Here is a 25,040-nt window from a genome sequence, read left to right on the forward strand (position 1 = left end):
AAATAAAGCATTGTTGTACATTGCGTGAAACAGAGTTGTGATTCCTTGTGAAGCATAAATTATGCTTCTGAGAAATTGAAAGGCACAGTTATGCACCATGTGAGGCACAAATTGTGATTGCCAAAAAAGCGAGCACAAAGTGTGCTTCCATCTTAAACATAGTAGTGCCTCCGGTTATGCCTCAAAGTTTTTCTCCATCACATTGTTACTAGGACTTAGGACGACCCAGTTGTTCTTTTCATAGCTAGCGAGCGAGCTGTATGCTGTTTTCCTCTTCTTTGCTGTCTGTTTGATTGTCCTTTCTTTCCTTTTTTGTGTTTTTATCACGTTTTTCACTGGGTTTTTTATCTTGCTTTTTCCTTGTGCTTTCTTTACAGTTTTCATCGGTTTCTTGGTACTAATTGTTTTTTATTTTTTTTACAGCTTTTGCCGGTGTTCTTTGGTTTTCAATAGCTTTTCTATTTATTTATTGATGTATTTTGTTTATGCTTTCACGGGTTTTCATTTGCTTTTATTTCATATTTTTTTTGCATTTTCCTTATGGGTTTTATTGGTTTTCTTTGGGTTTCATTGTTTTTTCTTTTCTGTGCTTTTCTGTGTGTTGTCTTTACGAGTTTGATTAGTTTTCATTATTTTCTACTCCACAATCTTTTATGTATTTTTGTTAACCGTTTTCGTCGGTTATTTTGTTTATCATTTTTTTCTTTTTTTTTCTATATTTTTTAATATGTATCTACTTTTTCTGATACACATTGTATATTTTTCATATACACACAGAACATTTTCTTGATACAAGATGGACATATCCTGACACACCAATTGCATATCGTTATTCTCTCCCCCCTCGCGGCTGGAACCCTAGCCGCCGCCAGGAGAGGCCATATTTCAGCGCCGTCCTCCGGCGGCTTCCCTCCGCCGGCGACCTCGATCGTTGGTGGTGAGGGGGTCGCTGGATCCACGCGCGTAGATCGTTTTTACTCCCTTGTAGTCTATGTTTTTAGGTTGTTCATCGTATTCGCTTCGGCGGCGACGATGAAAGCACTGAATAAAGATTCTTCGGATCCTTCCCTGACGAGGCCATTAGTCCTATGGTTGGGGATAGATTTGGAAACCAGCCTGTTCAAGTAAGGATGGCGTGGCGACGGGGGCATCCTCGTGATGGAACTGTGTCCTCAGGCTCCGCCGTTGCGACGACGTTTGCTCCAACGTCAGCGTGGAGTTTGGGAGGTAGTCCAGGAGCGGATGCAGATTGTGGTCTGCATCGACGACATCTGAAAGACGAAACGTGTGCTGGGTTCTTTTCGTGGATGACAGGTATCGTTTCCTCCTACTGCGTCTTAGTCGGGGTGCTAGATCTAAAGTTTGATGCATGTCCGGGGTGTTGCCCCAGTATGATTCGTTCAACGGCAATGGCTTCACCTTTGGTGAGCCACCTTGGAGGTCCGCAAAGCTACGTATCAGCGATGGAGCCGCGTCGAGCTCACATGAGGAGGTGATCCGTCATTCTTTTCTTTGGTGGCTGCTGTGGTGGTGCTGGAGGCAGGTGACGGGCATTGGTGTCAAGTTCAGAGATGTTTTGCTATCTTTTCAGTTTTGTCATGTTGGTCCTTACGTGACTTGTATTTTATTCTTTATGATATGAATGAGACACATATTACCATGCAAAAAAAAGACACAAGATGGACATTTTACAAATACATGTTAATCATTTTTGAAATACACATGGAATATGTTTTATATGATATGAAACAATTTTTTAACTACATGATTTTAGTACATTGGACAATATTGTTGTAAAATGTCAAGAACATTTTTCTAACACATGATGGAATTTTTTCATGTCTGAACATTTCTTGAAATAAATGTTAAACATTTTTAAAAATACACGTTGAACATATTTTGAATGGTATGAAATCTTTTATATATTTGTCGGACTACTTTTACATATTAACATTTTCTGGGTTCCCTAGATGGTCCCAAGCCGGTTTTGGGAACTTTTCAAAAGGCTCATAGCGGTTTTTTTGGTTCTTACCGGTTTTTGGTTTTGGTTTTCATTTTTTGTGTTTTGTATTTTTCTTCCCCTTTTTCCTTTTTATTCGTTTTCCTATATTTTTTACCAATTTTTTCAAAATCTTTAAAAAATTCAAAATCTTAAAAAATATTCTGTTTTGCAAAATGTTTGAGATTTCAAAATTTGTTCATGTTTTCAGATTTTTTTTGCATTTCAAAAATTAATAAAAATTTAAACAAATGTTCGCTATCGTAAAAAAATGATCAGGATTTCAAAAATTGTCCATTTTTTCATAAAACATATTCTTGTTTTCAATAATTGTCCACATTTTATAAAATTCGGTATTTATGTTTTTTCTCTAAAAATTTAGGGAATTTAATAAATATTCGGTTTTTTATTTGGTAACATTTTCGGAATTCGTGATGTTATTTTGAATTCACGACACTGATACTGGGATGGGCCTGGGCCATGTTCGTGCTGGGAAGGTCCGTCCGTGTCGATCTACTGGGCCTGGCTACGCCCATCTGTAGCGTATCTTGAAAACCCTAAGCTGGGGGACCTTTGCCTTCCCCCGAACAAAAACACGAGAGCGGCGGCGGCGGAGAAGAAAGGACACCGCACAGTGGTGAGGAGGTGAGATGGACACCGCAGGGAGTTGGATGGGAAGGAGTGGCGAGTCCATGTTTACCGAGGAGCTCTATCAGGCTGGAATCTGCATGCAGGAGAGCATCCGGTGGATCGAGGCGCAGGACCAGGAGGAGATTGCACATAGCGACTCTGTCTATGATAATCTTCCGGATTTCAGAGTGGATATGGCCGTCTTGACGGACAGGATCTTCCAATTGTGGCACAGGATGGGAGCGATACAGAGCGCCGGTTGGATCGGCAATGAAGGGGAATCGATGGAGACCCAGAGCAAGATTGGCGACGGCGGAGAGATGGAAACCGGAGGGAAGTCGTCGGAGAGAAGCAGGAGTGCCGCATCCCTAGAGCTCAAGAATCTGCTCGACCGTGCCGGAATCCTCACCGGTGGAGAGATAGGCGGAGACACAGAAATCGAGGAGCTGTTTGATCTGTTTGCAAATGAGGCCAATGAGTGGATCGTTGGCCAGGCAGACAGTCAACTTCGATGGGAAACTGTGCAAGAATTGACAGTCCAAATCCTGTTGAAATTCGAACAAGTGGTGGGTGCTGACATTCTTAAGGTATTTGAAGAAAAAACCATCAGGGAGGAGGCAATGGCAGTGCTTAGGTTCGGCTTCAGACTGTCGTTGTTTTCCGAGCAGATCGATGAGCTGAGGCATGAGATGTGTAACATTTTGAGATCCTTCTCCCCAGAAAACAAAGATATAAGGAGCACCATGAAGAAGTTTATTTCTGAGCCATATCTATCTCGTATCTGCAAATTGCAATTGATCTCTCAACGTATTAGCATGCTCCAGCAAATGGACCCAGCCTTCGACTTTAAAGTGAAATCAACAATTATCAAGTTGAAATCAGAATCTTTCTTGTCAGCAATGAAGGAGTCAGAGAACGACAGCCCCAGGGAAGGCCAAGAACACTCCATGGAGATGGAGGAGAAGAAATACGCTGCATACTGTCTGTACTGGGAACGCATATGGGGCAAGGATGGCCACAGCTTCGAAAACCAGAGTGAGTAAACATGCATGCATGCTAGTTACCCGGTGGTAGTTATTTGACATACTGCATGTCTCAAGGAAGCTGATTCCTTCCAAATTGGAATTTAGTCCACTTTAGTATGTAACCAGATTGATTCCGATATATTCTTCTTGAATTGACTAGTTACTTCATGTTAGATCTCTAACTCGTACTTAACTTGCATGCAGCGATATTGAGCCCCATGCAATTTACGCATTGCACACCAGGCCACATTTCAACTGAAGCTGTCGCTGGGAGTACCTTGCAAATCTACTCCATCAAATTGTCACTAGTAAAACCCGATTTGTTGCCACTGCCGGTGTATGGAGTGGTCGCAGTCCGTGATGCTGTGGACCGTCGTCGCAACCCTTTATTCCTCTGTTCAAGAGAGGACTGCCAAATCCTCGAAGAAAATGTATGTATGGTATTTTTGTGTTCTTGATCTTTTGCTTGTTGCCTGCATCCTTGTTGAACAGTCAATGGCAAATGGTGATGCTTGCAGGATTCTTTCTTGCACTTGACGGGCCCGGTTCGTGCAATTGTCTCGATGGATACTGTTTACATCGAAATCCAATTAATAGTAAAGGGCACAAAAAAATCGGAAGATACACCATTGATCAGTACATTCGGCTTTTACAATGCTGACAATTCCGGTACCTATCTTGCCAAAAATGACTTTTGCAAAGTGGAGTTGTGCTGTGAGCAACTTAAACAGTCGGTCCAGGCTACTATCTTGAGTGTGGCTGTTACACCAAAACAGGAATCGTTGCCTTTTCTACATGGTGGTGGAGTTGTTTGCTATTCATTGCCTCAGGAGGGTAGTGAAGATATCCCTGAGCAAGCATCATGTAGGCAAGTTTGGCTGCTTGATTCAAAATGTGGAAGAATGCCTATGACTGAAAATGGCTACCTTGAACTGGCAAGGAATGTAGTTTCTGTGGAATTAAATGGAAAGCTGCAGGTCCTCATAATGGACGATTCACAGACTGAGTTTGCTGCTAAATTCGTCCTTGAATCTGAAAAATACAACACAAGTGAATGTGAATGCTCCCTTGCTGATGGCTCTAAGGTTGAGATCACTGTTGCTTGGTCCCTCGTTCACTCAAAGATGCTACATTCAGATGACAGTCATGAGGACATTGGGAACGTGACCACAGGGAATTTGAAGGGAAGGAGTGGCGAGCCCATTTTAAGCGAGGAGCTCTGCCAGGCTGCAATCTTCATGCAGAAGAGTATCTGCTGGATCCAGGCCCAGGAGAAGAAGATGGTAGAGATTGGATATTACGGCTCTGCGGAATACAAGAATCTTCAGGTGTTGAAATTGGATATGTATGAGCTGTCGAATAAGATCTTGGGTCGGTTCAACTACGAGACCCAGAAGAGGATCCGCGCTATGCAGAATGCCTGTTGGATCAGCAATAAAGGGAAATTGACAGATACCCAGAATAAAATTGGCGATGGCATTGAGATGGATACTGTAGGGAAGTCGTCGAAGGGAGGCAGTGGCGAGTTTAAATTGGCGAGCATTGGCAATGAAGACATAATGGTACAGACACAGAGCAAGATTGGTGATGGTGGCAAATCGGTCTCCAAGCAGTTCAATGAGCTGCCGGTCAATAACTCAATCCCCATAGCTGAATCTGTCAGAAACAAGATTGAGGAGGCAGAGGCAGAGACTGTTAGGGCTGAGGTGGTGCCGAGGGTCAGCTTCAAATTAGCTTTGCTCTCCCGGCAGTTTGATGATCTGTGGGACAACATGTGCCAGCTAGTCTCAACAGAACCAAAATTTCTAGCGATATGCATGCTTATTCGGGAGCCCTTCGCACACTATTGCTCCACATTGAAGTTTATCTCTGCAGTTTTTGACCGGCTTGGTCAATGGGTGCCTGATTTCAGAGAGGGATTGGAATTGATAAAGGTAAACCTGGACAGGGATAAGGATGTGGAAGTTGTGGATGTGTATGAGGCGACGAAGGTGGCTGAGGAGTATTATTTCAATGCTTACCGTAGAGATTGGGAATGTAGGCGCAGCAAGTTTGGCAGCTTCGAAGACCCAAGTGAGTAAATGTGCTAGTGATATGGTTTTTTTTAGTTCCTTTTCTTCTTCTATTTACTGCATGTCTCAAGCAAGCTAATTCATTCTGTTAGCATAGTGATTTACTTTAATCATTGATTCTTCTTTATTCAAAATGGACAGCAAAAGCAATCTTTAGGTAGTTCACGTTAGATTTCTAACACATACTTAACTTGGTTGCATGCAGCATTATTGAGCCCTATGTACTTTACCCAAATCATACCAGGCCACACCGAAGTGGGTGCTGAAGTTGGGAGGACCATGCAGGTCTACTCTATTAAAGTTGCAGAAAGAGAAGGCTTCACCCTTGAGTGGCCACTGAAGGTATACGGTGTAGTCGCTGCCCGAGATGTTGTTGACTATCGTCGCAACCTTCTCTTCCTTCGCACTAGGGATGACTGCCAAATCCTCACGACAGAGGTATGCATGGGTATTTTTCCTGTTCTTTCTCTTATTGTTTGCACCTTTGTTTACATGCTAATGGTGAATAATGATGCTTGCAGTATCCTTTCTTGCACTTGACTGGCCCGTCTCGTGCAATTACGTCCGAGGACACTGTTACAATTGAAGTTCACCTAAAATTAAAGGGCACAGTGGAATCTAAAGATACCACATTGATCAGTAAAGCCTTCGATGATTATGACGGTGTTTCTACGTGTCTCCTCCGTGGCCTTTGTGACATTGATTTATGCTGTGATCATCTTGAACAATCACACCAAGCCACTATCCTCGGTGTCCGTGTTGTTAAGGGCTCATTGCCTTGTGACAACGGCATCAAAGTCATTTGCTCCACGCTACCTGGGGACAAAACTGAAGGCAGTGGCTCTGGGCATGTTTTGCTGCTTGATTCACAAGCTGGAAAAATGCCTATGAGCAAAGAGGGTTATCTAGATCTGTCGAGACAGGTTGTATCTGTAAAATCAAAAGGGAGCCTGGAAATTCTCATGCAGGCTGGAGGAATCAGTCAAAGTGTCGTCTTACCAACCAAATTCAGCAACATAAGTCGAAAAAGTTGTAAGCTTGGTGATTGTGAAGTGCAGATAATTGTTGCTTGGTCCCTACTCATTGAAAGCCAGCATGATATCTCGGTGAATGGATCTGTACACCCTTACGCATGGGAATCAATTCCACGTATGCCCATCATGAAGCTTGCTGACGCTTGTTGATATCATGTGAACTTGTTTTGGCGCTCCTAGAAGGGGCGTGAGAGGGCTGGCCGGGGGCCTTTTTGCCCATGGCCGGGCAAGAGGGAAGGGATTTCCTTCTTAATTCTTGCTTGATAGGCCCCCGACCGAGCAAGAGGGAAGGGATTTCCTTGTTAATTCTTGCTTGATTAGATTGATATATCTCATCTCTTTATACAGAGAGGTTTACTTGAATCCCAAGCAAGGCTTACTTGATCCCTAAGCAAGCTACTTTTGTTTCTAATTAACTCTTAAGACTGACGGGCTATACCGCCAGTCCAGGCTCATTAGGTCCATTATATAACACTACACCCCACATAGACATGCAGCTTGTCCTCGAGCTGCAGCCTAATCAACTTATAACTATGACTCGACGCAACACAAATCTAACACCTAAAAACAAGCCTTTTACATCTTGGCTTGTTTTATTACTCTCAACCTGAAATGGACTGAGACGCTTTATTTTGGACCCCTTAACAAAAAGTGGACACCATCTGCATGTTGGACGTGCACGTGTACATCCATCTGGATCCCATGGACACCACCTGGATCAAAGGAGTTCATGTGTATGGCCACCTGGAAGTGGCGGCGGAAAGCAGTGGTGCTACGCGGTGCACTCCTGTCGGTGACACCCTGCCTTTCCGTGCCGGACGGCTGTTGGTATGCACCGCACAGGGAAGAGTGCAGGGCTTGCGATGGAGAATGACGAGGAGGGGTGCATCCCCCTAACCGCCGATGTCGCAGACTTTAAGGTCACTGCTCGCGGGGAAAACAACATGCCCGCCGCCCGTGGGGGAAACCCCGTGCCCAAGATCCCCGACGCAGCGGACGAGATTGAGGTCCTTTGCGCAACGAAGGGCAACTTGGAGGAGAGGCAGCTGCAGACCACGCATTTCCCGCACACGCCGATGCGCTAGGAGGCCGCGCGCAGCAGCTTGCAGCCTCACCGTCGTCGACACGTGGCGGGTAGCGATTCAAGACGGAAGCGGTGACGACGATGGCGGGGACTTGATGTGCTAGATGTGGATGCCCTGGGATGGCGGTGCTGATGGGAACGAGGTCGTCGCAGTCCCGTCGTAGGGCATCCCATACTGGGTGGCGGAGCTGACCGACGGTGGCTGCTGCAGTTGCAGCGGCTGCTGCGGTGTCGTGCCGGGCGCGGCGGCCGCCAGGAGCGGCGGCTGCCACTTCAGCCAGGGAGCGATGGATGGCAGCTCCAGCGGCCCGGCGAGCGCCGCGAAGGCCGCCTGGTGCGGCGGCTGCCATGGCAGCCACGGCGGCGCGGAGGCGGCGATGGGCGGCACAGCCGGGTGCGGCCCGTAGGACCCGACCAAGAACAGGTGGATCTCCTGGACCGCCTGGCTTAGGTCCCGCAGCACCCCAGACACCTCCTCCGGGGTAAGGACGGCGGGTGAAAGTGCAATCATGCCCTTAATCATATTTTGATGTTGATGACAACACATATGCTCGGGACTAATCATGTTTATCAAGTATATCTCAGGATTATGTTCCAAAGACCGTGTGCATGGATCATGACTAGGGACAAAAAGCATATAACTCAAGAATGGAGATACAAGATGTTAACTTCATTTATGGTTTGTTCTTAAGTATAGGGATCCCGCACTATTAAGAGGGGATAAATGGATCTAGTGAAAAACTTGCTCAAAAGCTACTATCTCTATACCTTGCCTTCGGACGTCCGGTGTTCTACGGACGTCCGGTCCTTCCTGATTGCCCGGACGTCCGGACACTTCCGGACGTCCGACACTTCCACAACAGAAGCATTTATACGGATGTCCGGAACCCTCCGGACGTCCGACACTTCCACAACAGAAACATTTCTACGGATGTTCGGAACCCTCCGGATGTCCGACACTTTCACAACAGAAGCGTTCTTACGGATGTCCGGCCCCGCTCGGACGTCCATATCCTGTACTCTGAGTTGTGGGTCACACTTTTCACAGCGGCCGGTCGTCCGATGGCTGTCGGACGTCCGGACCCATTTGGGCCTCCGGACGTCCGACGTTCTCCGGACGTCCGGCCATCCTGCACCCCAAACGGTCACTTCTTCCCACCACCTATATATATACCTTTCCCTTCCACGGGATAAGGTTGACCATTCTCTTTGAGCCTCTCAAGAACACTCCTCACTCTCTCTCTCTCATTCATCCACACTAAATCCTAGATTCCCAAGTGTTCTAGGAGCATTTGAGAGAAGTTCTCCAATCAAGTGATAGATCCACTTCTTCCCCTTCTTTGCACCAAAGGAATTCGTGACTTGAGCAAGTTTTGAGCATTTCCCCATCGTTCTTATTACTCTTGGAGGTTGGAGACTCCTAGGCGGTAGGAGTCATTCGGAGAGGAATCGAACTTTGTGATTACCCTCGGAAATGTTTGTGAGGGTTTAGAGACCACCCCAAGGTCTACCACTAGTGGTTGAGAAACGCCTCCGTGGTGTTGTCTCAAAGGGAGAATAGGGTGAACCTTCGTGCCGTTGGTGTGCCTTTGTGGTAACATCCACCTCTCTAACGGTGACTAGCTTCCCTCCAAGGAAGTGAACATCGGCTTACATCCTCGTCTCCCGGAGTTGCGGTTATTCCTAACCTTATTCTCCCTTTGATCCTCCTGAGAATCAGAAACTGTTGCACCCAGTAAATTAGTTTTGATAATTCACATAAACGTGCTTCTGATCTGATTCTTTTTGCTCTGGATTGGTACACAAATATCTTAGGACTTCCTAATTTGGTAGAATTTTTGGAGTTAGGGAGGTATTGATACTCTTGCATTCTTTACAGACTTTACTGTTTTGGCAGATTACTGTTATGTTTGCATTGTTGGCATATGTTTGCTTGTTTAATGATTCTATTTGAGGATAAGAGTATTAAATATGCACAGGCATTTAGTATGCAATGTTGAATAATAATTTTAGTGATTTGTTACAGTAGAAAATGATAAGGTTCTGCATTGGTTTATACTAACTCATCTCACGAGTTCTTGTTGAGTTTTATGTGGATGAAGTTTTTGATAAAAAGAGAAACCATGATATGAGAGGAATTAAGGAGACACAAAAGTTCAAGCTTGGGGATGCCCAAGGCACCCCAAGATAATATTTCAAGAAGTCTCAAGCATCTAAGCTTGGGGATGCTCCGTTAGGCACCCCACCTTTCTTCTTCAACAACTATCGGTTAGTATCGGTTGAACCTAAGTTTTTACTTCTTCACATGAGTTGTGCTATCCTTGCAATGTCATTTTATTTTGTTTTTCTTGCTGTTTGAATACAATACCAAGATCTGAAATTCTTTAATGAGAGAGAGTCTTCACACAATTACATAATTATTTAGCTACTCATTGATCTTCACTTATATCTTTTTGGAGTAGTTTGTCATTTACTTGTGTACTTCACTTATATCCTATGAGTAAATGGTTGAATGAGTTGAATGTCATAAATCTGAAACTATATTCTCATTTGCTTATCCCATGGGGAGTAATTACTTCACATCTAAGAAGTAGAGGTTGTAAATTTATTGAAGGTTAGCAAGCATTGTATCGGTCATTTGAACAGTTCATGAAAGAATATTGAAGGAAGAGAGATTTCACATATAAATATACTATCTTAGACATCTTTTATAATTGTGAGAACTCATTAAGTATGACATGCTAAAGAGTTGATGTTGGACAAGGAAGACAACATAATGGGTTATGTTTTCTCACATCTCAATTAAAGTATATTGTCATGGATCATTCAAACATGTTGAGCTTGCCTTTCCCCCTCATGCTAGCCAAAATTCCTTGCACCAAGTAGAGATACTACTTGTGGTTCCAAATATCCTTAAACCTAGTTTTTGCCATGAGTGTCCACCATACCTACCTATTGAGTAAGATCCTTCAAGTAAGTTGTCATCGGTGCATGCAATAAAAATTTCTCTCTAAATATGTATGATCTATTAGTGTGAAGAAAATAAGCTTTATATGATCTTGTTATGGAAGCAATAAAAGCGACGGACTGCATAATAAAAGTCCATATACAAGTGGCAATATAAAGTGACGTTCTTTTGCACTAAGATTTTGTGCATCCAACCATAAAAGCGCATGACAACCTCTGCTTCCCTCTGCGAAGGGCCTATCTTTTACTTTATGTCTTTTAATTTATGCAAGAGTCAAGGTGATCTTCACCTTTCCCTTTTTCATTTTATCCTTTGGCAAGCACCTCGTGTTGGAAAGATCCTGATATATATATCCAATTGGATGTAAGTGTCACACCCAATATGCGACCCTATCCAAAAGGAACTCGAAGGTCCCACCAAGGATAGACCCGCATATTGAAACGCTTTTGCAAGGTGGATATCATTACATCAACATTACATAATAGATGGGGATACATATATAAGGCATACAATGCCACACGAATACAACATCACAATACATAAGAGCAACATCCAACTACGGATGAAACATAAACAGAAACTCAAACGACATCCACCCTGCTAGCCCAGGCTGCCGACCTGGAACCTATCCCCCTGATCGAAGAAGAAGCAAAAGAAGAACTCAACGCAAGCAAGCATCGCTCTCGCGTCATGACCATCGCATAAACCTGTACCTGCAACTGTTGTTGTAGTAATCTGTGAGCCACGAGGACTCAGCAATCCCATCACCATGGGTATCAAGACTAGCAAAGCTTAAAGGGAAGGAAGGGGTAAAGTGGTGAGGCTGCAGCAGCGACTAAGCATATATGGTGGCTAACATACGCAAATAAGAGCGAGAAGAGAGCAAGCAGAACGGTCGTGAAGCTAGTAATGATCAAGAAGTGATCCTGAACTCCTACTTACGTCAAACATAACCCAGAAACCGTGTTCACTTCCCGGACTCCGCCGAAAAGAGACCATCACGGCTACACACGCGGTTGATGCATTTTAATTCGGATCTGGTTTCAAGTTATCTACAACCGGACATTAACAAATTCCCATCTGCCTATAACCGCAGGCACGGCTTTTGAAAGATTATACCTTGCAGGGGTGTCCCAACTTAGCCCATGACAAGCTCTCGCGATCAACGAAGGATATACCTTCTCCCAGGAAGACCCAATCAGACTCGGAATCCCGGTTTACAAGACATTTCGACAATGGTAAAACAAGACCAGCAAGACCGCCCGATGTGCTGACAATCCTGATAGGAGCTGCACATATCTCGTTCTCAGGGCAACACCGGATGAGACAGGCTACGAGTAAAACCAGACCTCGAGTTGCCCCGAGGGGGCCCCGCAGGCGGCTCGGTTCGGACCAACACTTAGACAAGCACTAGCCCGGGGGGGCTAAAATAAAGATGACCCTCGAGAGAGCGACTCCCAAGGGAAAAGTAGGTGGTGAGGCAAATGGTAAAACCAATGATGGGCCTTGCTGGAGGAGTTTTATTCAAAGCGAACTATCAAGGGGGTCCCATAAATCACCCGACCGCGTAAGGAACGCAAAATCCGGGAACATAACACCGGTATGACGGAAACTAGGGCGGTAAGAGTGGAACAAAACACCAGGCATAAGGCCGAGTCTTCCACCCTTTACCAAGTATATAGATGCATTAACAATATAAGAGATATTGTGATATCCCAACCAAAATCCTGTTCACCATGGAGCAATCTTCAACTTCACCTGCAACTAACAGCGCTATAAGAGGGACTGAGCAAAAGCGGTAACATAGCCAAGCAATGGTTTGCTAGGAAGGGTGTCAAAGGTTAGAGGTTCATGGCAATTTGGGAGGCTTGAAGAGCAAAAGACAGGTAGCGCAGCAAAGCGATAGAATGAAGCAACTAGCATAGCAATGATAGTAGTGAGATCCAGAGTAGCGGTCATCTTGCCTGAATTTCCGCTAGGAAGAAGAACGAGTCCATGAAGAAGACAAACGCGAGTAGTCGAACGAATCGCAACATTACCGGAACTAAGAAGCAACACCGGAAAGAAACAAACAACATGGTAAATGCACAAGCATAAACATGGCATGATGCACAAACAAGTATGATGCATGTCCGGTTTAAATAGCATGGCATGGCATGGCAAAATGCAACAACAACAACACTACAATTTAAGTGGAGCTCAATATGCAACGAGTTGCATATTGACGAAACTTCACAACATTTATTTAGTTCGCTCTCGGTTAGGTACTCAACAATATTAAATGTTGGTTAACATGGCAAGAGGTGAAGCATGACAAAACTATACCATCTAAACAATTTAAATGGGGCCGGATATAACAAACAACAAATCCGGTAAATCCCCATATGCATATTTTAGTTTTGGTACTGTTCTGCCTATTACATAATTTTAGAGTTGTTAAACAGGAAAATAAAGTGCACCATGTTAAACTAGGCATTTTTCCACCCCATTTACATATAAAGTTTATTTAAAACGGAGTTATAGTTATTTAGTTATGAAATAATTCATTTTAACATGGCATATTAGCAAATTTAAACAAACAGCAAGTTAAACATTTTAAACATGGATGAAAGTGACATATTATGAAACTAGATGAAAAACTAAGCATTTTACATATATAAATTATTTACATATGATGCACGGTTGTGGAGTTATTATATGCATGATGCTTGAGGGTTTTTCTGCAATTCTGCCAATTCTGGATAATTAGACAAATTCACAGGGCACGAAAAAAACATAGGCGGCCTGAAACTGACTAGCCCAACAAGCACAGGAGAGGGCTGGGCGCTGCTCACCATGGACCATGGCCCAGGCGGTGGAGAGGTAGGCCGGGAAGGGGCACTGGGCCTTGGGGAGGCGCTGGCCCAGGCGCTGGAGACGATCGAAGGCCTCCTGGTCCACGCGTGCACGGTCAACGCACGCGGTCGAGCGCTCGTTTCCCTCGCGCAGGAGGTAGCAGGCACGGTGGCGGCACGATCTCGAGCAGGGAAGCAGAGGACAAGGGCGGCTGAGATGCGGCGGGGCGCCGGAATGACACGGCAGGGCAGATCCGGGCGCGGGGAGCATGGATCCATCCGTTCCCGGCACGAAACGACGGCGGCAAGGCTTGAAGCAGCGGCAATGGCGCTCCTGCTAGTCCCTGCGAGAGAGAGGAAGCAGGGAGATGAGAGGGAGAGAGAGAAAAAGCAAAGGGAAGGAGGGGATAGAGGAGAAGGGAGGCGAGGCCGGCCTACTGCTAGAGTCCGACGTCGGCGGCGTTCCTCCGACGAGGCGGCGGGGTCGAGCGGCGCTGGGTAGAGGAGCTCAGCTCCTTCGAACCAGATCAGGGCGAGCGAGCAGGAGGCGACGCGGTCGGGCGCCGATGGGCTCGCGCGGGCCGCGCTCGGGCCGCGGCTCGCTGTGGCGCCGGGGCGCGAGGTGGCGCTGCGGGATTGGTCGGGGTGACGCTGCGGGGTGAGGTGGCGCGCTGGTTGGCCCGGGCGCGGTGGTGGCGCTGCCAAGTGGCGGGCAGGGGCGGCGACGCCAGATCCGAGGTGGGAGGTGACTGGCTGCGCGGAAATTGAGGGAGGAGGTAGGTGGAGGCCTAAAATGGCAAGGGGAGGGGGGTTTATATAGCAGTTTTTGGCTAGGGTTTGGTCTAGGGGGGTCTTCGGACCCTCCGATCGCGATCGGGCGGTTCCGGACGCGAGGATAGGTAGAGTGGGCCTAGGTGGGCTGTGCTAGAAAGGCCAGGGCTGAGTGGAGAGAAGAGAGAGAGAGGCCCGACAACAGTTTCCGGAGACCAAAAACGTCCGACGTAAATACCGGCAACGGTGCCGCTATATATTTAACGGTTGGGCTATTAAACGAGCTCCGAATGTGACGAAACTTGACAGGCGCTCTGTCTACACTATAATAAGATCGCACGCCAAGTTGCATCCCATTCCGAGAACATTTTTATGCCACTTATAAAATAATATTTCGGAGGTGCCGCGGGCGCGTGCGAGTGTGGTCGGGGCTCAGAACGGATAACGGAGAGAACCGGGGAAACCCGGACGGATGCAAGTTTTATGAAAATGATGCCGATGCAATGCGCATGATGCTATGAGATGAGATGCATAACAAGAACAAAATGTAAAACAACAGACAAAAACCCAACCACGGAGGAAATAATATATCGCATCTCCGGAAAAGGCAAGAGTTGGAGTTATGAATATGGAAAGTTGTATCCGGGGCGTTACAGTAAGTTAGCATGAACTATTATTGTTGACATCACCCAAAGGTGAATACGTTGGGAGGCAACACTATAAGCCCCTATCTTTCTCAGTGTCCGATTAAAACTCCATAACCATTAGTATTTCATGAGTGTTAGCAATCCTGGAAGACTATATGATAGTTGAGTATGTGGAGTTTGCTAAATCAAAGCTCTGACATAGACCCTTCCTGAAAATAAGATGAATTGTAATTGTTTGATGACTGAGAATGAAGTTTGCTAGCTTTCAAGAAAGTTTATGGTCTATGCTTTAACATGTGAATTGCTTGTTACTTGTTCATGAGAAGTTTTATGAGATGAACTACTGTTATGACATATAATCATGCTAGAAAAGGTGATTGAAATTATTATTGATCAAACTTGTGCACCTGCTAGCATTCACACTTCATAAATTCTTTCTTTTATCATTTACCTACTCGAGGACGAGCAAGAATTAAGCTTGGGGATGCTGATATGTCCCCAACGTATCTATAATTTATGAAGCATTCATGCTATTTTATTATCTGTATTGAATGATTACGAGCGTTATTATACACTTTTATATTACTTTTGAGACTAACCTACTAACCGGAGGCCCAGCCCATATTGCTGTCTTATTGTCTGTTACAATATTTCGAAGAAAAGGAGTATCAAACAGAGTCCAAACGGAATGAAACCTTCGGGAGCGTGATTTTTGGAACGAACATGATCCGGGAGACTTGGAGTACAAGCCAGGGAAGCTTCGAGGAGGCCAAGAGATAGGAGGGCGCGCCCACCCCCTGGGCGCGCCCCCTGTCTCCTGGGCCCCTCGAGGCTCCCCCGACCGACTTATTTCGCCTATATATTCCCTTATACCCTAAAACCATTGAAGACGAAGATAGATCGGGAGTTCCGCCGCCGCAAGCCTCTGTAGCCACCAAAAACCTCTCGGGAGCCCATTCCGGCACCCTGCCAAAGGGGGGATCCCTCACCGGTGGCCATCTTCATCATCCCGGCGCTATCCATGACGAGGAGAGAGTAGTTCACCCTCGGGGCTGAGGGTATGTACCAGTAGCTATGTGTTTGATCTCTCTCTCTCTCTCTCTCTCTCTCTCGTGTTCTCGACTTCGCACGATCTTGATGTATCGCGAGTTTTGCTATTATAGTTGGATCTTATGATGTTTCTCCCCCTCTACTCTCTTGTGATGAATTGAGTTTTCCTCTTGAAGTTATCTTATCGGATTGAGTCTTTAGTGATTTGAGAACACTTGATGTATGTCTTGCCATGCTTATCTGTGGTGGCAATGAGATATCACGTGATCCACTTGATGTATGTTTTGGTGATCAACTTGCCGGTTCCGCCCATGAACCTATGCATAGGTGTTGGCACATGTTTTCGTCTTGACTCTCCGGTAGAAACTTTGGGGCACTCTTTGAAGTACTTTGTGTTGGTTGAATAGATGAATCTGATATTGTGTGATGCATATCGTATAATCATGCCCACGGATACTTGAGGTGACAATGGAGTATCTAGGTGACATTAGAGTTTTGATTGATTTGTGTCTTAAGGTGTTATTCTAGTACGAACTCTTGAATAGATCGATCCGAAAGAATAACTTTGAGGTGGTTTAGTACCCTACCATAATCTCTTCATTTGTTCTCCGCTATTAGTGGCTTTGGAGTGACTCTTTGTTGCATGTTGAGGGATAGTTATATGATCCAATTATGTTATTATTGTTGAGAGAACTTGCACTAGTGAAAGTATGAACCCTATGCCTTGTTTCCTACCATTGCAATACCGTCTATGCTCACTTTTATCATTAGTTACCTTGCTGTTTTTATATTTTCAGATTACAAAAACCTATATCTACCATCCATATTGCACTTGTATCACCATCTCTTCGCCGAACTAGTGCACCTATACGATTTACCATTGTATTGGGTGTGTTGGGGACACAAGAGACTCTTTGTTATTTGGTTGCAGGGTTGTTTGAGAGAGACCATCTTCATCCTACGCCTCCCACGGATTGATAAACCTTAGGTCATCCACTTGAGGGAAATTTGCTACTGTCCTACAAAGCTCTGCACTTGGAGGCCCAACAACGTCTACAAGAAGAAGGTTGTGTAGTAGACATCAGGGCCATATTCGCCGAGTTGATCTAGTGGAAGTTTTCAGATGCAGATTTGAGAACTTGTTGATCGCCAACATGACATCATCTTTGGTAATGTCCCAGCAGACCTTGAAATTTTTTCCGGTGAAACCATCAGGTCCGAGGGCCTTGTCTCCAGGAAGAGAAGAGAGTGCATCCTTGACTTCATCCTCTGTGATGAGCTCCCCAAGGTAGGAGAGGTCATGGGTCGTAGGGGGAAAGGCGAACCAGTTGATAGTTTTGGAGCATGCCGGACCCCTCTTGATAATGTTGGAAAAATGTGTCTGGACAATGCTGCTTTTATGATCATGGCTAGTCACCCAGCTACCTCCATGCTTGAGTTTGTGGGTAAGGTTTTTCTGGCGTCTCCCGTTGATCCAGAGATGGAAGTAACGTGTGTTTGCATCCCCCTCTTTGATATTTGTTATCCGCGAGTTTTGCTTTTTCCTATCCCTTTCCAAAACAGCCAACCCGACCACTCTTTTCTTAAGTCTTTTACGAAGGTCCACCTCCTCCGCTCTAAGATCTCTATCTTGGGCCTCATAGAGACGCAAGATGATCTCTAGAGCCATGTGCAATTGAACTTTGGACTGGAGAAGAGGGTCTTGCTCCAGGACCTAAGCCTATGACTAGTAAGCTTAAGTTTGTGGAATAGCCTTTGGTACGCCTCAGAGTGCATGGAGGGCTCATTCCAAGCATCCTGGACGGTTTGGCGGAAACCAGGCATGCTTGTCCAGAAGTTCTCAAAGCATGAAGTCTTTGGTCGTCGGGGGCCATCATCATTAGCTAGTAGAAGTGGGCAATGGTCCGAGAGGAAGATGACAGAGCCTGGAGGATATGCTTGTCAAAAATAATGTCCCAATCCTCATTACAGAAGAAGCCATCAAGCTTGGACATGGTTGGGTTTCTTTGTTCATTGCTCTAGGTGAACTTCCTGTTTTGGAGGTGAATTTCTTTGAGCTCATAGAAATTGAGGGCCTCTCAGAAGAGAGCGATGTGGCTACGGTTTGCATTGGACCGGTTCTTGTCTCGAGTGTGGTAGATTTGCTTGAAGTCGCCCGTGACCAACCATCCATCGCCTTGAGGCGGCTTCTCAGCCATCAACTCGCTAAAGAAATCATCCTTCAGGTTATTTCTGGTCGATCCATAGACCTGGTGAAGTTGAAACAGGTACCGAAGCTAATGATGGTGATCTTTGCCGAGAGAGTGTAGGTTCCGAAATGCACGTTTTCAAGCTTCATGTGGGTCTTTGATACGTCCTCAACGTGTTGGGGATATAACTATTTGTGTGAGCCGCCCAGGAGGGGCCGGGTTATTCAAAGAGGATTCCCCAGAGAGAAGCCCAAGACCAAGGCATGAAGATGGCGGTTCATAGAAAGCTTAAGGCCCACAGGCGACTTAAGGCCCATTGTAGTAAACCGCTGTAATAATATTACTTGTATCATAAGGTAGACTTAACTAGTCACCGAGCCGGACATTGTTTATAAGCCGGCCGGGACTCTGTAAGCTGCAGGGCATCGACCCGTGTATATAAGGGGACGACCCGCTGGCGGCTTAGGGCAAGAAACAACTCATCGAGAGCCAGGCATAGCATATCTCGCTCCCTGGTCATCGAAACATCAATACCAACCCAACTAGATGTAGGCCTTACCTTCACCGTAAGGGGCCGAACTAGTATAAAACTTCTCGTGTCCTTTGCCCCAATTAACCCCTTCAAGCTTCCTAGCTGCGATGGCTCCACAACTAAGTCCTTTCATGAGGACATCTGACGTGACAATTCCACGACAGTTGGCGCCCACCGTGGGGCTAGCGCATGGTGGATTTGAGTTCTTGAAGGGCAACTTCGAAGGGCTCAAGGGATACGTAGTGGACCGGATGACCAAGAGTCGTCGCGACAAGATCTACATCGACGACGAAGGCTGGGGCCTCGACGCCGGCTCGATTGAGTACGGGTACCGGGTCCCCTTTGGAGGGATCCATGTCTTCATCGGCCGGATTGGTGAGCCGGGGCCTGAGCCGGACAACTGCACCGACCTCGTCAAGACGGCTCAGTGTGCGAAAACCGCCCGAGTTCAAACCGGCATGAAGCGTGTCTTTGTGGGCTGCGTCCACGGAGAAGAATTTTCTGAAGGTCCTGAAGATCGTGGTGAGACGGCCGTCCACTCCGACGGTGATTCGTCCGCCGGTTCAACAGATTCTTTGTATCAAATTCAAGACGGTGCGCTCGGGGGCTGTTCCGATGGCCTTAGTATTCCAGACCTCTATGAGTCGTCAAATTGGGCAGGAGTCTTTATGGCTGGGACTCAATCCGGACAAAACTCTACGGCCGCGGCTGCAATTACTTCCGGGTTAGGAGCAGCCGGGGCAGGAGGCCCAGTGCGCCCGCCGGCTCAAGTACTGATAGACCTCATGGACAAGCTTACGACCCTGTTAACCACCACGGTTATCCCTGCAAACAAATATGAGCATGACGTGGAGGTAGCATGGGTACGTGAGGAGATAGCTCAGGCAAAGGAGGCCTTAGCAGCTGAGGATACTAGGCTAGCTATGGAGCGGGCGGCTCTTGATGCCCGGGCACAGCAGTTGAAGTCAGAGGCTTACCAGCTCACGATGAGTTTAAACGCGTCCAATGAGGTAACGAGGAGGAGACACCAGAAGACCCAATACCGGTTTGCCTCCAAATTATGACCCTAGGGTTCTTTTTGCTACACCCGGAGCCGGCCCAAGTAACCCGCCCGATGCTAATCAGTTTATGACATCCGGAGCGGGAGGACCGGCTCAGCGTCGGGAGATGCCACCTCCTCATATGAGCATGGCGCCGCTGCGTTATGTGCTGGTACCGGAGGGTCACTTTTCCAACCCCATGGAGAATTTAATCGCGGCGTCAGCGTGCCTGGCGGCTCTTCCAGTGGACGGTGATGATCCAACAGCAGTGGAGACCCGGAGGATCAGGGAACTTGTCCAAACGGCCCTGGCTCAGCAGGAGACCTATTCTTACAGCCGGGATAGGATTCACTCAACCCCTCCGCCTTGGTTAGCACCGCCTCGTCAGAACCGAAGCCCAAGTTACAGCAGGCACATGCAGTCCAAAGCTTTGTCAAGCAACGCCCAACGCCGTAACCAACATGGTGGCTATAACCCGGTGCAAGACCGAGTACGTCAGGAGAACGAGCGGGAGGCTCAACAGGCGGCTCAGCTGGCGCCTCATCAGGATATCCCAGAGTATCCAACAACTTCTATTGAGATGGGAGTAGCCACCAGAACTGGTGGAGTTCCTTGTTTGATACCGGCTTTGCGCAACATGCGCCTGCCTAAGGACTTCAAGGGACCTCGAAAGGTGCCGAATTACACGGCTGACTTACAGCCCGGAGCGTGGATTGAGAGTTATGAGATGGCAATGGAGCTGTTGGAGGTCAGTGACGCGGCAATGGCTAAATACTTCACCATGACGTTAGATGGAACGGCCCAGTCTTGGCTAAAAGGTTTACCACCTAATTCCATTGGTTCGTGGGAGGAGTTAAAGGCCCGTTTCATCCAGAACTTCAAGGATACCTGTAAGCAATCTATGTCGATCGTGGACTTGACGAGTTGTAAGCAGGGAGAGGGTGAATCCACCACCCATTGGGTACGCTGAGTTAAGGAGATAATTCACTCATCTGATAAGATGGATGCCAGCTCTGCAGTCCTCATGTTGGAGAAGAATTGCAACTTTGAACCACTGAGGCAAAAATTGGGCCGCCTTAAGCGTGACTGCACCGATATGGGAACGCTGATGGCGGCTTTAGTCAAATCTGCCAATTCTGATAATACCAAGGACCCCGCGTCTGACGATGAGAAGACAGGGAAGGGTAAAAGGAACAGTAATGGAAAGGGTCAACAACACAACCCGGGGAATCAAAGCGGCAATAAGCGTAAGGCGGATGGCAACCCGAAGCTTGTGGCTAACGCTAGTACACAGGGTAACAATCAGAGACGTAAGGGTAAGTGGCCCCGAACCGGCGGGTCAGGTCCATCTCTTGAGCAGCTACTCAACGAGCCCTGTCCGAAACACGGCACTCGGGAGCACCCCGCTACGCACCTGTGGAAAGATTGTGCGATCATGAAGGCGTTTAAAAACTCCAATATCTTTGATGGTGGTCATGGATCTGGTGGTGGTTCAGGGGCCAGCGGTTTTCATGGCCCGGGCGGCGGTTCAAATTCTGGTTTTCAGGGACAGCCGGGTGGAAATAATCAGCAGCAATCTGGTCCAGAGCCAACCAAAATAGTTGAGCGGTGGGCAGTACCATGTGTTTACCACCAGCTTATGTAAACGTGACCAAAAGGTTCGTAAGAGGGCTGTAAATTTGGTTGAGCCGGCAGTTCCTCGTTATTTGAGATGGTCAGAGCAACCCATCATTTGGAGCAGAGAGGATCACCCTCCACGCGTTGATAATCCGGGTCAGTTAGCCTTGGTGGTAGCACCTTAGGTTGGTGGATATAAGTTCACTAAGGTACTCATGGACGGAGGTAGCAGCATCAACATACTCTATTATGAGACCTTCCAGTGTATGGGGTTGACTAAGTAGAATCTGAGAACATCCAACACTGTTTTCCACGGGGTGGTTCCAGGCAAGTCAGCTTACCCAGTTGGTAAGATTGAATTAGAGGTGGCCTTTGGAGATGAGTATGATTCCAGGGCTGAGAAGCTGACGTTTGAGGTGGTCAAAATCAGGAGTCCATATCACGCTCTATTTGGGCGACCGGCTTATGCTAAATTCATGGCACGACCGTGTTACGTTTACTTACAGCTCAAGATGCCGGGTTACAAGGGCACCATCACCGTGCATGGGAGTCGAAAGGTGGCTTTGGAATGTGAAGAAGGTGACGTGGCTTACGCTGAGACGGCCTGTGCCGCGGAGGAGCTCAAATTTTATCAAGACAATGTTGACCCGGCAGATATGACCTCCCTCAAGAAACCAACTACTGAGCATGACCCGGCGTTGAAGTTCAAATTGGCCGCTGAGACAAAGCTTGTTGATTTCACCCCGAGAGATGCCTCTAAACAGTTCAGTATCAGTGCCAATTTGGATCCTAAATAGGAAAGCGCGCTCATCGAGTTCATCCGTGAGAACCGGGACATATTTGCATGGAAACCTTCTGACATGCTGGGTGTACCAAGGGAACTCGCTGAGCACACTCTCAATATTGATCCGAAGTATAAGCCGGTCAGGCAGTTTCTCCGACGATTCAACGAAGAGAGACAGACAGCTATTGGGGAACAGGTGGCCCGGCTCTTAGCGGCCGGGTTTATTGTTGAAGTTTTTCATCCGGAGTGGCTGGCTAACCCGGTGCTGGTGCTCAAGAAGAACGGCACTTGGCGGATGTGTGTGGATTGCACGGACTTAAACAAGGCTTGTCCGGCTGATCCCTTTGCTCTCCGCCGTATTGATCAAATCATTGATGCTACGGCGGGTTGTGAACGTTTGAGATTTTTGGATGCTTACTCTGGTTATCATCAGATCAAGATGGCAGTTAAGGACCAGGAGAAGACAACTTTTATCACTCCGTTTGGGGCCTTCTGTTATGTATCTATGCCGTTTGGGCTCAAGAGTGCTCAGGCAACTTATCAGCGATGTGTGCAGAACTGTTTGCACGATCAAATCGGGTGCAATGTTCATGCTTATGTGGATGACATCATAGTGAAGTCCAGAGAAAAGGAAACTTTAATATCTGACTTGAGAGAGACCTTTGACAATCTCCGGGTTTACAAGATGATGCTTAACCCGGCCAAGTGTGTGTCTGGTGTACCTGCATGTAAGCTCTTGGGTTTTCTGGTTTCAAATAGAGGCATTGAAGCTAATCCGGAGAAGATCACGACGATTACCTCTCTGGCTAAGCCGACATGTATCAATGATGTTCAGCGCCTGGTAGGACGGGTTGCTGCTTTAAGCCGGTTCATAAGCTGGTTAGGGGAGAAGGCCTTACCACTATATTAGATGATGAAGAAAACAGACACTTTTGTCTAGAGCGATGCTGCTAACACTGCCTTTGAAGATTTAAAGAGACAGTTATCTGAGCCACCGGTTCTTGCAGCTCCCATTGATAAAGAGCCGCTATTGCTATATGTGGCTGCTAACTCACGGGCCGTCAGTGTTGCCATCGTGGTGGAGCGTAAGGAGGCAGTCAAGGAGCATCTGGTTCAACGGCCGATTTACTACATCAGCGAGGTACTCATTGAGTCTAAACAAAGGTATCCACATTGGCAAAAGCTTGTTTACGGTGTGTTCATGGCAAACCGGAAGTTGAAGCAGTACTTTCAAAGTCATCCTATAACGGTGGTAAGTTCAGCCCCTTTGGGAGACATCATTCAGAACAGGGAAGCCACATGACGAATCGCCAAGTGGGCCATTGAGCTTGGGCCTTACGGTCTGAAGTATATGCCCCACACTGCCATCAAGTCTCAGGCCTTGGTGGATTTTATCAATGATTGGACAGAGTTACAGGCACCCGAGGAAAAGCCGGACAATACGTATTGGACTATTCACTTTGATGGATCCAGGCAGTTAGAAGGATCAGGGGCTGGAGTTGTCTTAACTTCCCCTCGAGGTGACAAATTTCGTTATGTGCTCCAGCTCATGTTTCCCTGTACTAACAATGCAGCTGAATATGAGGCCTTGCTCCATGGTCTCCGGATGGCTAAGGAGATGAATTTAAGCCGGGTAAGGTGCTTGGGCGACTCAGACCTCGTGGCTCAACAGGTCTCAGGCACATGGGATTCTAAGGATCCCCTTATGGCGGCTTATCGCCCTGAAGTAGATGCTGTAGCTGGGTACTTCAAAGGGTATTAGGTGGAGCATATTGATAGAAGGAAGAATGAGGCGGCTGATGCTTTAAGCCGGTTGGGCTCTCAGTGTAAGCCGGTGCCGCCTAACACCTTTCTTGACGTTCTGCATAATCCTTCTGTCAAAGTACCTACAGAGGAAGAGCTTGCAGTGCCAGACCCGGAGGCACAGTTGGTGGCCGCACTTCACGTCATCCCAGATTGTACATTGCCATACTTGGCTTATATGACCCGGGGAGAGCTGCCTGAGGATGAGACCTTGGCGAGACAAATTGTCAGGCGGTCCAAATCCATGACAATTGTTAATGGCGAGTTACATCACCTTAGTGTCACAGGGGCGTTCCAGCGTTGTGTGTCACCTGCGGAGGGTCAAGAGATACTTCGAGAGATCCATGAAGGGGATTGTGGTCATCATGCCGGTTCAAAATCTCTGGTGGCTAAGGCTTTCCATCATGTTTTTTATTGGCTAACGGCTCATGCTGATGCAGAAGATCTTGTTAGCAAGTGTGACGGATGTCAAAAATTTTCACGACGAGCTCATATGCCGGCTCAAGAATTGAGGATGATTCCAATTACTTGGCCGTTTGTAGTCTGGGGGCTTGACATGGTGGGACCTTTCAAAAGGTCTAAGGACAAAAAGACACACCTCCTGGTGGCAGTGGATAAATTTACAAAGTGGATTGAGGCAGAGCCGGTCAGTCAGTGTGATGCGGCCACAGCAGTTCAGTTCATCAAAAAGGTGATCTTTCGTTTTGGTTTTCCACATAGCATCATAACTGATAATGTCACTAATCTCTCCAAGGGTGCTATGGAAGAGTTTTGTCAACGGGAACATATCCGGCTTGACGTTTCGGCTGTTGCTCATCCTCAATCCAATGGTCAAGCAGAAAGAGCTAATCAAGAGATCTTAAGGGGTATCAAACCACGGCTCTTGGTCCCTTTACAGCGGACTCCGGTTTGTTGGGTGGAAGAGTTGCCCTCTGTGCTGTGGAGCATCAACACTACGCCT

The 25,040-nt window shown here is 46.9% G+C and overlaps 1 protein-coding gene across 1 annotated transcript; it reads left to right on the forward strand.

Moving 5' to 3' along the window:
* Positions 1-2,577: 2,577 nt before the first annotated feature.
* Positions 2,578-6,912, forward strand: LOC119365981. The gene is made up of 5 exons (XM_037631641.1): positions 2,578-3,664; positions 3,859-4,085; positions 4,173-5,727; positions 5,932-6,164; positions 6,248-6,912. Exons 1-5 carry the CDS (start codon positions 2,650-2,652, stop codon positions 6,908-6,910), a joined length of 3,693 nt encoding a protein of 1,230 aa, XP_037487538.1. The 5' UTR covers positions 2,578-2,649; the 3' UTR covers positions 6,911-6,912.
* The last annotated feature ends 18,128 nt before the right edge of the window (positions 6,913-25,040 follow it).

Source organism: Triticum dicoccoides, chromosome 2B, assembly GCF_002162155.2.
Source record: "Triticum dicoccoides isolate Atlit2015 ecotype Zavitan chromosome 2B, WEW_v2.0, whole genome shotgun sequence".
NCBI lineage: Eukaryota > Viridiplantae > Streptophyta > Magnoliopsida > Poales > Poaceae > Triticum > Triticum dicoccoides.